This window comes from Podarcis gaigeae (assembly GCF_964106915.1).
Source record: "Podarcis gaigeae genome assembly, chromosome: 12".
Classification (NCBI taxonomy): domain Eukaryota; kingdom Metazoa; phylum Chordata; class Lepidosauria; order Squamata; family Lacertidae; genus Podarcis; species Podarcis gaigeae.
Window position 1 is genome coordinate 48,865,967 of NC_139688.1, and position 16,508 is coordinate 48,882,474.

Consider the following 16,508-nt stretch of genomic DNA (forward strand, 5'->3'; position numbering starts at 1 on the left):
GTTATTTTTTAACGCCTCTTCAAAGGCTCCAAACGTCAAAATCTTTTGCTTTGAAGTTTAAGCAGCAGCGGAAGACGGACTTCCTGTTAACATCTCCCCGCTTTTAGCCGAATTTGTAGTAATTTACTACAGATTTTTACAGTCCTTTCTTACTCAAAGCAACAGGATATTTGTCTATCTAGTCCCTGGCTCTCCAGATCTATTTTTCAAGTTTTTGACATTGAGGGTCAACCTGAGACATTTTGTTGCTGGAGCAACAAATGACACCCCCCAGTCCAAGTCAAGGAATATGCAATAAAGTTGGTTTTAATGGGGTATTTTATTTCCATAGGATCCATAAACCACAGTACTATGTCACCTGCTTCCTTTTCCCAGAGAGTTGAAGACATAAGCTCCCCAAACACAAAGAAATAAGGGAGGGAGAGGCAACTATTTTCCATAAGCCTTAATGGTTCTGGTTTGCACATGTGATATGTAAATGAGGTCACTATATCTTAGGGCTTATGCACACCCACACCCTTTCTATGTTTATTCATAACTAAGTGACACTTATTTCACTGAAAAATGCTCTCGTTTTTGTGTTTCCCATAGGCATCTAGTTGATCACTGTGGAAAAGAAGCTGTTCTTCATACCATATATAGTTTTGCCATGGGGCTAGCTAGTTCTGACTCTTCTGGAAATCAAGTGGCAAAATGGAATGCATGCACGCAGTTAATTAACACATGGAATTCAAGGACATAGATATTCAGCTTCTGTGGATAATGACAGTTAATTCCAAATCTAAAACATACCCTCAAAATCATGAAAGCATTTTGCATGGGCAATTTAAAACTACTGTGCAAATCTGAGGAACTGTGTAGGAAAGCATTTAATAATGTATCAGATGTATTTCACGGTGGACCAAAGGTCCTAATGAACACCAACAACACCCTAATTTACAATCAATAATAAACTAGTGGAGATAGCAAATGTAAAAGTCCAAGCACAGAATACATCAAAATATGAAAATAAAGAAAACAGATGCCTAAGGTCAAGCACTCAATTGAATATATATTCTGGCAGGCTGTTCTAATCAAGAGGACTTCATATCCCAGAAAAAAGCAGTATGAAATATGAAACTGTAATTCACAACTCATGCATAGACCAATACATCATCATCACTATACAAATTATGGTTGTTATACATTTATAATAGTATTCATATTAAAAATACATTTTAATAGTTTGCAAAGAAATGACAGCAGTGGGCTCATACATAAATGATTAACTAGGTGATCCTTCATAATTCAAAATGTTTAGGTTTCATTCCTGAATATGAGAATTACAACATCATCTAAACCTAAAAAAGTCAATTACTGTGAAATACACTGAAAGCACAACCTCATTCCAAGTGCTATATTTAGACATCACTTGCAAACCTGAGGTTCAGATAAGCTGCCTTTTCAAAGCATGGATTCATCATGTGTTGTTGGCGCTCGCGCTCTCGCGCTCTCTCTCTCTCTCTCTCCTTTTTACTGCTCCCTCCCTATGTAAGAATTTAATTCAAGGGGGCGGTTCACTTTTATGGGAATCCTCAAGAGTAATTAGTAAGTATGCATATGTTAAACACTCTTAACATTACAAATCTAGATCTGCCATTCAACACAAACTCAAAATACCCAGATCTTCAAAAAGAATGCTTCATAATGGAATTCTGTTGTCAGACGTATCTCCTATCCCCAACCTAGCAAAACCGACAACAGAAAATAAGCACTGAGACTTATATAAAATTACAAAAGACACTTTCCATTCCACACACACCCCTCAGCTCCTGGTCCAGATATATCGAAAAGTTATTGCTAGTCTTCTGATATTACAGTGAGTGGTGTTACCGGATCTCCTAATGTGTCCTCTACAAACATGCATGCATCTTACATGTGTGTTCACAGAAAGTTGTGATTTGAGGAATTAGCAAAGAACTGCTTGGGATCTTTACTGGAGATAACTGTGTGCACACAGGCAGGATCACATGGGCTATGAATACATTGCTTACAATGTGGAACTTATCACTGAGCAATAAGAACCAAATATGGTGGTGTCTGCTCAACAATGACCACACCATGGTTACAATTGTGATGTTTATTTACAAATGAATAATGGTACTTTGAAGTCAGGTCATGCCAACAAAGAACAACAATGGCTTTTGCAGCTTGAAACGCTACTGTATGAAACTCAACCAGTTGTGTGGAAACAGTATATATATATTTGCTTAATGGACAATGGTGAAAATCTACCTTGGTGTCAATATGAGGAAAGACTTCTTTCACAGCAGTTTCCTAACCCACCACCGGAATATAACCTTTAGAATGTGATTAGTTCTACTACTTTTTCATCAGAAACTGGCAATAGAGAAGTGTATCATATTATTACAGTGCCTGCAAATGTAATGGTTTGAGGTTGCTAAGCAACTCTTTAGCAGTAAAGGCCTTGGTATCTATGATCTCTCAAGAGTCTCAAATTTCATTAAAACATGCTTGTAACTATTATACAAAAAACCTTGGGTGGAGTTTACATACAAATAAGGCTTCTCGACACTAGGAATGTGATTTTTTAAAAACTGCTGTGGCATTAATACTATCAACATTGTTTTTGCAACAAAAACATAGGGTTCACAACTTGTTTCTTATATGTATAAATGTACCTTATTGTTAAGCTAGCTTTTTATTTCTGAACCAAGCTTTAGGAAGAAAATAAACAGAACTTGGGAGGCCTGTGATCAATAAAGCAGATTCCAACTAAACATCAGAAAGAACTTTCTGACAGTAAGAGCTGTTTGACAGTGGAACAGACTCCCATGAGGGATGGCGGACTCTCCTTTCCTGGACGTTTTTAAGCAGAGGTTGGATGGGCCATCTATCATGTATAATCTAGTTGAAATTCCTGCATTGCGGGGGGTTGGACTAGATGACCCTCGGGGTACCTTCCAACTCTATAATTCTATGATCCAATCCAATATGATTCAATCTTGGCCTGACTGCACTGGCTGCCAATTACAGTAGTTTCCGGGCCCAATTCAGAGTGCTGGTATTGACCTATAAAGCCTTACACAGCTCAGTACTGCAATACCTTATGGACTGCCTCTCCCGATCTGGACCCACCTGGATCCTGTGCTTGTCATCCAAAAGGTTTGGAAGGTGGCAACATGAAAAAGGGTCTTTTCTGTGGTGGCTCCCCATCTGTGGAATGCTCTCCCCAGAGTGGGTTGTCTGGCATCTTCATTACATATCTTTAGGCGCCTGGCAAAAACATTCCTCTTTATCCAGACCAATGTCTACAGCAGAATTTTATAGGTTGTGGATGTTATACTTGGGCCTTGTAACTCTGCGTAAATTACAAGTCTTTCAAATGAGTTTAGTGGTCTTGTGGCTGCCTTACTGGTAATTGGGTTAGCCCAAAAAGTGTGGATTTGGTTGAGCAGCAGCCAATGGGTTTCTATTTAATTATTCTTTTTCTGCCACTTTTGTATCTGGTTGAGTGGGATCGGGAGTGATTGGAATAGAAACAATTCTCCCTGCAGCCCTTCAGTTGAATATAACATTCAGTGTAACTTTGTCATGTGCATTCCATATGCATCTCTGAGTGGTGCAAGACTCCAGAGGTTCCAGGCACTTACCCAGGGTTCCCTTTCCTTGGAATCAGGAACAGTAGACGCTATGGTGTCTTTATGATATATGCTTTATTTACACAAATATACAACCTGAGCCTACAATGTAGGGGCTCACAGCATCAATACCCCAAAATGGGTCTTGCTTCACCTATTGTCACAGACTTGGATTCAAACAGAAATCAAGCACGTCTCTCCCTCTCAGGCTTCTTTCTACTGCAGTCTGCTTCTTCTAGCCCAGCTCTCCCACACAACTCAACTTTGGCTTTCCCCCTTCTTACTACTAACCAGTTGGGGACGCGAGTGGTGCTGTGGGTTAAACTACAGAGCCTAGGACTTGCCGATCAGAAGGTCGGCGGTTTGAATCCCCGCGACGGGGTGAGCTCCCGTTGCTTGGTCCCTGCTCCTGCCAACCTAGCAGATCAAAAGCACGTCAAAGTGCAAGTAGATAAATAGGTACCACTCCGGCGGGAAGGTAAACAGCGTTTCCATGTGCTGCTCTGGTTCGCCAGAAGCGGCTTAGTCATGCTGGCCACATGACCCAGAAGCTGTACACCGGCTCCCTTGGCCAATAAAGCGAGATGAGCACCGCAACCCCAGAGTAGGTCACGACTGGACCTAATGGTCAGGGGTCCCTTTACCTTACTAACCAGTTGAGGCAGGCAGGTCCCACCCATTTGGCTTCCAGCACAGAGCCACTTCCTTTGTTACCCTCAGGACCTAAATTTAGGGGACTATTACCAAGAAGCTGGCCTGGCTACTTCAATCCTCCATTGGATTTTAACCCTTGAATCCAGGAATTAGAAGGATTTCAAGCATACAGCCCTCACCCCCCGCCACAACTTACAACAATACTATTGTGTTGAAGAAAAGTCTCATGACACCTTAACAGACTGTATTCACAAACGATCCCATTTTACCCTCCCAGACAGATTAGCAATAGTAAAAATGATGATCCTACCAAAACTGATGTATCTACTCTATAGTTGCACAGCTCCAGAGTATAAATGCCAGCCAATGCATTATGGTTCTTTCTCATGGGTTTTGCATCTGTACTATTCACACACCTAGCTGCAGTTCTCACAAACCATGCAGAAGCTGCTGTCTGTCTGTCTTCAATAAAACCAAGATGACAAATTCAGAGAGCAGATATCCCTATTAGGGCAGAATACTCTTCCTTGGTTGCTATTGTTGAGGAAGAGCTAATTACCTAAAAATACAGCTAAAGGATCTTCCCATGAGACTTCAAGGTGAGAAGTATGATAAGCAGTGTGCATATCATGTGAATTGCCATGTATTCCTGTTCAATCTATTTCCAAGAAACTAATTTGCCACTTAAGCGGGAGAAGTGTGAGAGGAATGAAAAGTCATTATATGCCAGCTAGGTTCCATTCACTAACAAGTGATAGTGTATTTTTTGTTGATAATTAATGCATCTTATAACCACTCTACCATTAGTGCTTTTCTTTCTTGATGAGAACAATCAATAATCTGTAGTTCTGCAATGCAACAGAATTACTAAAAAGATGGGAAACAAAGCGTTTCACACTGCAGAATAGTCTATGACCTACTCAAGGAAAAATACTGGTAATTCTTCTCATGCTCATTTTTGCTATAGAAAGGCATGATCATGTTTTTAAAACCAGTTTCTGACATGTCTTACTCATGCAGACTAAAAGCTAAGGTGCAATTTAACCGATGAAACTGTTTCCTCATTAGTTGAATCTTGTTTAAATACATCTCCTGACTACCAGGTTTCTCCTCAAGTAACTATGGCCCAGTGTACACATCCCAATGATTGTTTTTGTGCAGCATTTCTCCTACACTTGCCACTGCACCATAGATGAAACAAGCCAGAGTCCAGGTTGTTGTGTCCTCTGGGCTCATGGCTTGTTCCCACAAATAAGCCAGGAATGCCAAGTCAAGAACATACCTTGGTGTTTGGAAGAAACATACCATTTAACATTGGACAACAGAATGTCAAACTCTGACTTGCTTCATCAATGGCACAGCACTAGCAGTGGGAGAAGCACTGCAGGAACTTTTGGGCAGCTTGCATCAGTATGTTGATCATTCACAATAAACCATAGCTTATTTTAAATATACAGTGGTGCCTCGCAAGACGAAATTAATTCGTTCCGCAAGTTTTTTCGTCTTGCGAGTTTTTCGTCTTGCGAAGCACGGTTTCCCATAGGAATGCATTAAAAATCAATTAATGCGTTCCTATGGAAACCGCCTTCAGACCAGGTCCGGGACACTCTGTCCCCCGACCTCTTCTGAAGGCTGGGGGGGGGACAAGGGCTTTTCTTCCCACCCCCAGCATTTTAAAAAACCCTGGGACAGCATTTTAAAATGCTGGCGGGCGGCAGCGAAGGCTTTGCTGCCGCCCGCCAGCATTTAAAAATCGCCCCGGGACAGCAGAGGACTTCTCCGCTGTCCCGGGGCGATTTAAAAGCCCCCAGGAAGGCAGGCAGGGGGGACAAAGACTTTTGCCCCCCGCCAGCTTTCAGAAGAGGTCCTGGACCTCTTCTGAAGGCGGGCGGGGACGAAAGTCTTTGCTCCCCTCCGCCTGCCTTCAAAAGCCGTCCGGGATAGCGGGAAGCGCTTCCCTGCTATCCCGGACTGCTTTTAAAATGCTGGCGGTGGGGAGCAAAGCCTTTTGGCCCCCGCCGGCCTTCCTGGACCTCTTCTGAAGGCCGGAGGGGGGGAAAGGCTTTGCTCCCCACCGCCAGCATTTAAAAGAGGTCCCCGGAGATTTCCCTATGGGCTTTCTTCTTGCGAAGCAAGCCCATAGGGAAATTCGTCTTGCGAAGTGCCTCAAAAAACGGAAAACCCTTTAGTCTTGCAGGTTTTTCGTCTGGCGAGGCATTCGTCTTGCGGGGCACCACTGTAATATGATGCCTAAACCGCATTTATTTTAAATTCAGGAAGTAGCAGTGTTGGTCTGACGCAGTAGAAATACACACACACAAACACATTCCAGGTTCCTATGCAATATTTTTCTTTACAGCATTGGACTTTCCTTTCGCTGGACCATAAAGAAGGCTTACTGCTGAAGAATTGATGCTTTTGAATTATGGTGCTGGAGGAGACTCTTGAGAGTCCCATGGACTGCAAGAAGAACAAACCTATCCATTCTGAAGGAAATCAGCCCTGAGTGCTCACTGGAAGGACAGATCCTGAAGCGGAGGCTTCAATATTTTGGCCACCTCATGAGAAGAGAAGACTCCCTGGAAAAGACCCTGATGTTGGGAAAGATGGAGGGCACAAGGAGAAGGGGACGACAGAGGACGAGATGGTTGGACCGTGTTCTCGAAGCTACCAGCATGAGTTTGACCAAACTGCGGGAGGCAGTGGAAGACAGAAGTGCCTGGCGTGCTCTGGTCCATGGGGTCACGAAGAGTCGGACATGACTTTACAACTTATTACCAAACTTAAAACCATGGAGAGACCTGGTCTGAATAGAGACATTAGATTCTTATCTCACTATACATGATAAAGCTATTTTTGGCCATCTCATCCCTTGCTTTTTCCTGTAATTGCAGTCGTTAACAGTCAACAGATTTACCACACCTATCAGCCAATCACCCATTCCCACCACCCTTCTGAGTAATACCCCTCCCCACCCTCTCACTATATATAAAGGTCTGGTGACTTCTGTTTCAATGTATCTGAAGAAGTGTGCATGCACACGAAAGCTCATACCAAGAACAAACTAAGTTGGTCTCTATAGTGCTGTGGCGATCACACAGGGTCCTCGGACGTTTCACCGTCTATTGAGCCCTGTGCCACCACTTTATTTCTCGCTGCCACCACCCAGGCCCTACCTGGTACAATACTGAGTCCAGTCAGGGTTAAACTGGAACATAAACTTCTGTTTATTTATTGCAGTTTAACAAGCGTGTAGTTTCATAAATGGTATTGGTCAATTACATTCATGGGGCGCCTATCCAGACCTATAACTTCCGCTACCTGCTCTCACTCACTAAACTACCTCTCAGATATTTACTTGTCTTCCTAGCTCCTAACTGTTCCTGACTCAGCTTATTTCGCTACACTAAACCTACCACAGACTCTATCCCAATTCACTCCCACTCCAACCAACTACCCAACTCTCAACAAACTCCCCCTTCGCCCCTCCCAGAGCTATAGTCCCTCTGACTCCACCCCCTGGGTTGTGATTGGGTAACCTGTTAAATATTTCACCTCCAGCACTCTCATATGTTAACGTCACAGGTGCTACTAGAATTTATTTTTTTATTTTTTTATATACCTTCATTTTAAAGTCATATTTTCTATCCTGACTTATTTGCATTGGGTCCAATTGTTATAGGATTGTGATCTTTGTTTTATATTTTGCTTGGTTTCTACGGCTTGTAATCTGCCTTGTGTACAAAAGGTGGAATACGAATTAAAAGTGAAATGAAAAAATCAAATTAAATGGTTTGTATTCACTATAGTTAAAAAGCCACCTCTTATCTGTACAACAAGCAAATCATGATTTGATTTAGAGCAGCTTGTCAATGGTTTGTGAATCTAAACATAATAGCAAAGAATTTTGATTGCTAGCTATTGGAAAGAGGACGGCATCCCAACAAAAAGAGAATGGTTGGGGAAACTTTGCGAGTACCTGGAATTAGCAAAACTGACGGATATAATAAGGAGAAAATCCAAAACTATGGTTATGAAGCAATGGGAGTGCTTAAATGATTATTTACAAAATGAGGGCTCAACTACAAAAATCTGGTTGTGTTTAGAATAATCTTGTGTGTAATATAAAAAATACAAAGTGAGACATTAAGGAAATCCGAAGGGAAAATATGAAGAACAGAGGTTCTGAAGAACGGATTATTAAAAACGCGTGAGGTAAAGGGTGGAAGTCTTTTTTTAAAACAACTACAACAACAACAATTTATTTAAGGTAGATAAGGACAAGATGAAATTATACAACAGAATATAAATATACATGGGAAACGGCTATGTATTGTGAGTACTTATCTACTTTTAAAATTTTTCACTTATGATCTTTTTCTTTTACTTCTTTATTTTTTCTTTGTTCTTTTTTTTCTTTTCTGATATCTTATCTTTCATTTCACTGCTTTATTATGAATAGCATTTTATAGAGGTATAAATAACTGTAAATATGAAAAGAGACAAAATATTCTCTAATTTTTTTCCCTTGGTTAGATGTATTTTCTTCTTCTTTTGTATTTTCTTTTGTTGTGAATATGTATGTTTTCTAATTTGTACTTAATAAAAATATTTTTAAAATCTGAAAAAAAACATAATAGCAAACCAAAGCACAAATTGCAGTGTGCAAACCTGTTTCAATCCATGGTTTGAGAACCTTAAACTATGATTTCTGGGCTCAGATATTAAAACAAGCTACGTTTTCATGTTGTGTCTGAATCTAGCCCATTTCTAGTATTTGCTCCCTAAAGGGACCCACCAGAGCACAATTTTGTACAGTTTCAGAAGTCACCTAAAGGTGATGGTGTCCACATAAGCATTTGAGAATCTACACTAGTTTTATGTAAAACGTATTTCATTATTTTGTGACAGTATATTTTAAGCCATTTATATTGTTTTTCTTAACCAACTTGTGCCTCTTAAATTACAAAGTAAGCCTTTGTATAAAATAGTTATACTTGTATAAGCAGAAAAATCACCTCCTAAAAATCTACCTTTCAAATAAATATTTACTTTATTTGTACCCCTTAGTTTGCAGATTAGGTAACGGGCATTAGACATACGTCATGAAAATTGTAGATCTGAAGCAGGTGACTTACCAGTCTTTTAATGATTCTCAGCAGAAGCTTCTGATCTTTCACTTCCTTTTTGAACTGTAGTACTTCGGCAAAGCTGTCCATATTTTCTGGAGCCATACTATCCACGTTGGCCCCACCATAGAGTTGCACTAACAAAGACAAGCACTGTGATGCATTCACATATATTTCATTGTCGTCACTTGGAAGCTAAAAATGAAAATAGTAAATGAAATGCAAACTTTGCTGAAATCAGTATCCTTGGTTTCAGATGAAGTAGCAGAATTCACTTTCGAACTTTAAACAATTTCTGCTTACCCTAATTTTACTTTAATAAAGTGGCAATTATATTACAGTGCTTTAGAGCCCAATTATTTTACTACTTGTTTCATAACATAGATATGGATACACATGGAACGCTTCCAATTGCTTAATCACATACCCTGTTCATCCCCTTCCTTCTGAGTTGAACTTCTTTGATTTAATTCTGTATTAACCACAGTTAAAGCTAAGGGTTCCTTCGTAAACATAATCTGAAAACTTTGGTCACAATAGGATGATGTCCTTCCTCTGGACATGACAGGTTTTGCCTCCTCATCCAGGGAAAGCTGTCGTCCTACCTTCCAGATCCAACTGGCAGAGCCAAACAACCCCTCTATCCCATTACCTGCACTTACTAAACTTATGAAACTGCATTGCAAACCAAATACACATGCATAATACAGGCAACAACTCATTAATGTGTGTCTGAATGACATGATACGGTGCATGGTGAACCAGGAAGCGACTTGAAAATCACTAAAAGGGTGGAACACACTTATATTCCCTTTGCAAACATGTGCAGGGGGCAGGAACGGAACCCCCGTGTGAGAAAACACATACACACACACACACACTTCTTCTTCTTCTTTGACAATCACTCATAGCCAAGTAAGATTGTCTTCCATAAACATGGTTTTAACAATGAGTCCGTAAATGACTGTGGAGGCCAATTCTGGACCCACATGTCCTTCCACAGTGGAGACATTGGTTCCCGGGTGGGAGTTGATCTTGGTGTGGATTTGCCAAGCGTGCCTTCCCCTTAGCATGTTTCTCCCTTGCGTTCTGAGTTTGAGTGCCTTCAAAGTCCATGACACCTTTGGTAAAGGCTGTTCTCCAACTGGAGCGCTCGCAGGCCAGTGTTTCCCAGTTGTCGGTGTTTATACATTTTTAAGATTTGCCTTGAGACAGTCTTTAAACCTCTTTTGTTGACCACCAGCATTACACTTTCCAGTTTTAAGTTCAGAATAGAGTAGTTGCTTTGGAAGACGATTATTAGGCATCTGCACAACATGACCAGTCCAAGTTGATGTTGAAGAATCATTGCTTCAACACTGGTGATCTTTGCTTCATCCAGTACACTGATATTAGTTTGCCTGTCTTCCCAAGTGAAGTGTAAGATTTTTCAGAGACACCATTGATGGAATCTTTCGAGAAGCTGGAGATGGCGTTTGTAAGTGGTCCATGTTTCACAAGCACACAGTAAGGTTGGTAGTACAATAGCTTTGTAAACAAGCATTTTTGTTTCCCTACGAACTTCCCAGTCCCAGTCCTCAAACACTCTGCACTTCAATCAGGAGAAAGCAGCACTTGCAGAGCTCAGGTGATGCTGGATTTCGGCATCAATGTTGACCTTTGTGGAAAGATAACTGCCTAGGTAGAAGTGATCAACATTTTCCAACGTTACACCATTGAGTTGGATTTGTGGTGCTGCAGAGGGGTTATTTTGTATTTGTTGGTGCAGCACTTTGGTTTTTTGGATGTTGAGCAACAAGCCCTGTTTAACACCTGATCCCACTGTGAATGGTTCACTTTGAGAGCCATTGTTATTTGCAATTGTTGCTGTCATATTATCATGGAGGAGCCGAATGATGTTTACAAATTTATCTGGGCAGCCAATTTTCAGAAGGACAGTCTACAGAGCATTACGATTTACAGTGTCGAAAGCCCTAGTCAGGTAGATAATACAGGGATTGGTTTTGCTCTCTGCATTTTTCCTGAAGCTGTCAAGCAGTGAAAATCATGTCCACTGTCCCCCTAGAAGGCCGAAAACCGTTTTGGGATTCAGGAAGGGTCACTTCGGATATTGTTAAGAGACGGTTTGCTAAGATCCTTGCAAGAATTTTGCCAGCCGCAGCTAGTAGAGAGATGCCTCGATAGTTTCTGCAATCTCTCTCTCTCTCTCACACACACACATGTACTATGAGACCGACTGCCAGCAGTAAAGGATACTCACACCCAGCCCTCATGAGATTTGGTAGAAAGCAGCAGTTTCACTTGATCTAGTTTGTGTGAGACTTGCTCATGTTGCTGCTGCAGGAGAGTGCAATAGAACTAAGGAAAAATGGCTGACCACTTTACAACGGTCACTCCGAGTTCTCCTTCTCTAACCCCAACAGGGACCAAAATACAAAGGGAAGAAACAGGAGAATAATTGCTTTCCTTGAATACCCTCCTTGCCCTCACCCCAAAGAAAATTCCAACTGTGGGAGAGGACAGGGCGCACAGACAGCGTTGACACATCTTCTTTTAAGAGAAGACACACAAGGAAACTAACAAGTAAAGAAATGACAACAATCTCACAAAATCTCAGTCTCACTAAGATTTTTTCCCACCTTAGAGGCAAAAAGACCTATCCCAATGGAGGCAGGTAATATCTAGAGGGTAGGATGATTCCTCCCTCAGAAAGAGAAGGCGAAGCTTCAAGACCTTGCTTGTCACATCCATACACAGGATGTCATCCTATTTATAGACTGTCCTCCAACACAATCACGTTAATGTTCTCTCACTCTCAGGGCACTTCCAGACAGGTCTTTTATCCTTGTAAGGAAACTTGCCAATAGATAAGCTTACAAGTTAACATGAGCCTAAGGAGGTTTCCTCTGAGTACAATAGGATTCACTTATTGCAGGGTTGTCCAACAGGGCGATTGAGATCTACTGGTCGATTGTGGGGTGTCCCTGGTCGATCCTGGTCCATCTTTGAACCCCCATGAAAACGCCCCCAAAAAACTTTTAAGTGACTTCCTAAAAAAAGCTTAACAAACGGCTTTGGGTAGATCACGCAGACTCTTGGAAGTTGAATGCCGCTGACTTAGTGTAATCTTCTCCCTGTCCCCCCCCCCAATTGTGAGTTATTTGCTCTATGACACCACTTTATACTTTTGTTTTAAAGGCTGATGGCTGTGCTAAACCTTTGCTCCTTTCCACAACAAAATCCACAGGAATGCAAGCATCAACAGGGAGTGTTGCTGTCACAAAGAAGTGAATTCACTTTGACATACTGCCAGGGCACTTACTAGTGCTATAGCACAAGAAAAGGGGGAGCATAAAGAAAAAATAATTCCACAGAGCATGTGTGTACAGCATCTGAACAAAATTAATAATATGGGATCTATATTATTACAATAAAATAATTATAATTTCCCCTTATATACTGCACTGGAAATATATACTGTATATAGAAAGGGTCCCACAGTATGGTCTGTAGGTACATTTTGAAATAACCCCTTTGGGGGAAAAAACAGGTTTGGGACTGATTGATGCCTGGAAACCTCATTGATTTCTATAACAGAAAAAGAGCAGAACATACGTTGATGTAAATACAGAATGGGAGATAATTCTCCCCTCTGACTAAAACAGAAATTTAGTAATTGTCATATGATCCTTTCGTTTTGGCCTCAGTTACACAGCATTCATGAATTGCAAACTCTTGCAAGAAAGGTGTATGACTGCTTGAGCTGAAGCAGCAGTTTTTGCACGGATAGAGTTGATAATGCATCTAATAGCCAGAGGGAAGTCTATTTCAGCACATTAATGAGGTTATGCACAAAGAGAGCTTATTAGAACAGATAGATGTTTGTTACATCAGAAATATGACAACAGAACAAACTGTAACAGATGGGCTGCTGGAAGTTATGAGAATGATCATTCAACAAATATTAGGCAAAACGGAAAAGCAAATTTTCATAAGTATTATTAAATTTGTTAATTTTTTTATTTCATCTCACTTATTAGAAGACACATAAGGTTGCATCCAACATTAGTCATACTCAGCATACACACATTGGAATTAATTTCAGTGGATCTACTCTGAATAAAACTTAGGTGGCTACAACCCATAAAGATTGAAATATCTTAACAATATTGTTTATTGGCTTCCAAAGATCTCCCTCCTCTAAAAAACCCCACAAAACTTTATTAGCATCACTTTCTCAAAAAATCTTTCTGAAATTATGCAACGTTCATACAAATTTATGTTGGAGACCTGCATCCAAAGATTTACTTGTTATGCCTCCATATTTATTTAGTAAACATTCAAATTTCATCCTTGATTTTTAATTGTCTTTCTGTATTCAAAACACCACAAATGCATTACCTATTTCCTTTTATTTGGAAATGCATTACCTATTTCCTTTAAAAAAAAATTTATTGGTGTGAGTGCGTGTGCACATGCATGTTTTAATCTTGTAGCTTTCTATTCCTCTGCATTTTTTCACTTGATCTTAGCCAAAAGGCCGAGAAGCGATATTTCTCTGCATTTTTTCTTTTCCATGCAGCTCACGTACACGATGAAATATTTTGCAAACTTGCCTGTCCTGATCTAAATTGAGTGTAGAGATATTCGCCCGCTGCTAGTTACAACCATTACCCAAGGGGAGAGCAGAGTAATCTGCCTAACTCCAACATTCGTGGCCAACATAGTTCCTGTGACTCTCACTCCATAAACTGTGCTCTGATCCAGCTGCAATTGGTGGTATTTGTTTTGTGGGATTCCCTGCCTCATGTGCATTTTGATTCGTTTTATGGTTGAAAGTATGAATTAGAACACACATCTCCAACTGCACTGTAATGTTCTTATTGTGTGGGGATATTTAAAGTGCAGTCAAACCAACAATTCATGTTTTGCTAGACAGGCATGTGATAGGAGATGAAGCTCACAGAGTTTTCCTGTAAACCTGCCAGAGAGCTCTGTGAAAGACACTCTCACTGTGCCCTGACAGGGGGAGGGCATGGCTGTATATTCTCCTACCTGCCCGGGCACACCATCTTATTCTTTCCATTTCTTTCTGCTCTGCCAGCAATGTGAGAACACATGCTAAGTCTGAGAACTATGCCTAGACTACATCTTAAGCTAGACTTAAGTATGTCTTTGTGACTGAATTACCATTTTAAGCCTGCCTGAATAAAGCTGCTGTATCTGTTACTCCTCAACAAATATATTCTAAGTAAAAGTTATTACAAGACTGAGGTCCAGTGCCGAGGGCCTTCTGGGTAGTGGCGCCTGCCCTGTGGAACGCCCTCCCACCAGATGTCAAAGAGAAAAACAACTACCAGACTTTTAGAAGACATCTGAAGGCAGCCCTGTTTAGGGAAGCTTTTAATGTTTAACAGACTATTGTATTTTAATATTTTGTTGGAAGCCGCCCAGTGTGGCTGCTGAAACCCAACCAGATGCGCAGGGCATAAATAAAATAAAAGGGGAAGAAAAGGGGGAAATACCAGAAGAATCCAGTGTGCCTTAAAGCATCCTGGGTTGCTTAAAGGCGAAAACAAGCCTAAGCTGCCCTTTTGGCAGCTTAGCTGCAAAAGGATGGCACTCTGTTGAACGCACAAACATAAGGAAGGAGGGATAATATCTAGCAAATATATCCTCCTAGCATGTATTGTTATCTCAACATGTTAGACAGTGTTGTTGTTGTTTTTTTTTAAAAAAATTACATGACAATGTACATCAATTTACCACCTAATGCACCATTTGGTTACCTCAACTGTCTGCCTCCTATTCTTATCCTTCTCTCATGGCTCTGTTTCTCAGTTCTCTGTCTAATGTATCTTGCTTTTTTCAGAGCCTACTCTGCTAGAAGCCTGTTCATTGGCTCCCATCTTTTAATTCTATTTCAATTTCATTTCCCAACTCTAAGCCACCACACTAAATACTCATATCTGGCCATTAACTCCCCTGGTCAATTTCTAGGTCAACCTCCCATTCAACTTCCCAGCCAACAGTTTTTCTTCTTGCACAACATCCCTGTTTCTGCTCTCACTTCCTGAACTGTACGACATTTCAGGTGCTCCTAGACCTTGAGTGAGTTTTTTCACAACCAAATTTCCCTCACTTAATAAAAACTGACCCGGTATATGAAATGTAATGTAATAGCTATCTATAAATAATAGATAAAAGTTACTTATAAATAATTGAAGAATGTAAACAGTTGTGAATAAAAAGAATGGTTCAAATTAGTTATCTGACATAAGCGGGAACGGAAGAACGAGTGTGGAAAATTAATAGTTATTAAACTTCAAAGGATCATTTTAAAATAAGTTAAATCATCATTGTTTTACCTTATTTAAAGCTAAAGCTAACAAAACCTTTAAGCATGCAGGCACAAATTTTGCACTGAAATATTTAATAAAATTCTTTTATCTCAGAGTTTATTATTTTGGTTAGTTTTTCCAGAAATGCATCAAGGACATTATTCTGTGCATTATTTAAAGAAACTGAGTTTTGTTAAGTTTTAATACTTAGAATTTTAAAAAATAAGCAAGTTAGTCTTGAAAGAAGATGTCCAACTTGTGGCTGACACAAAGTTTATTTTGTAAGTACCCATATCCCTGTCAAGGTTTCCATAGGCTTGCAGTGTCCCTGGGCTTGTGTTAACTATGAATAATGACTAAATGGTTGGAGGTGCAGACAGCAATCAATCCTTTACTTGAAGTAAAGATAAAACTATTGATACATCTATATTGATCCTGAGAATGAAACTTACAAGCTCAGGAAAAGATATGGGTAAGGGGCAGTAAGGGCATTCTTCTTATTTAGGGCTAAGAGAATGGGAGCAAATGGATAATACAAGAAAAGAAGACTTACATTTGAGGAACATTTGAAGAGTAAAACTTAATCTTGTTCCTCAGTATTAGCAACTTTTCAAAAGTGGAAATGTATTTTCTGAATTATTATTTTTTAATCATCCTGTAACCTGATCTGAACCTTTCACATAGGGGTGGCGATGCTCTAAATAAACTATAATTCATTCCAATCATTCTAACTGAAAATAATA

General features: G+C 40.2%; 1 protein-coding gene across 5 annotated transcripts in view; it reads right to left on the reverse strand.

Moving 5' to 3' along the window:
• The window catches only part of ULK4 (unc-51 like kinase 4), a 170,360-nt gene that overhangs the window by 57,096 nt on the left and 96,756 nt on the right, over positions 1-16,508 (reverse strand). For all 5 annotated transcript variants that reach the window (XM_083705570.1, XM_083705572.1, XM_083705569.1 and 2 more), the window contains exon 35: positions 9,434-9,619. In XM_083705570.1, the coding sequence (XP_083561696.1) occupies positions 9,434-9,619 (186 nt within the window). The remainder of the gene's footprint in view (positions 1-9,433; positions 9,620-16,508) is intronic.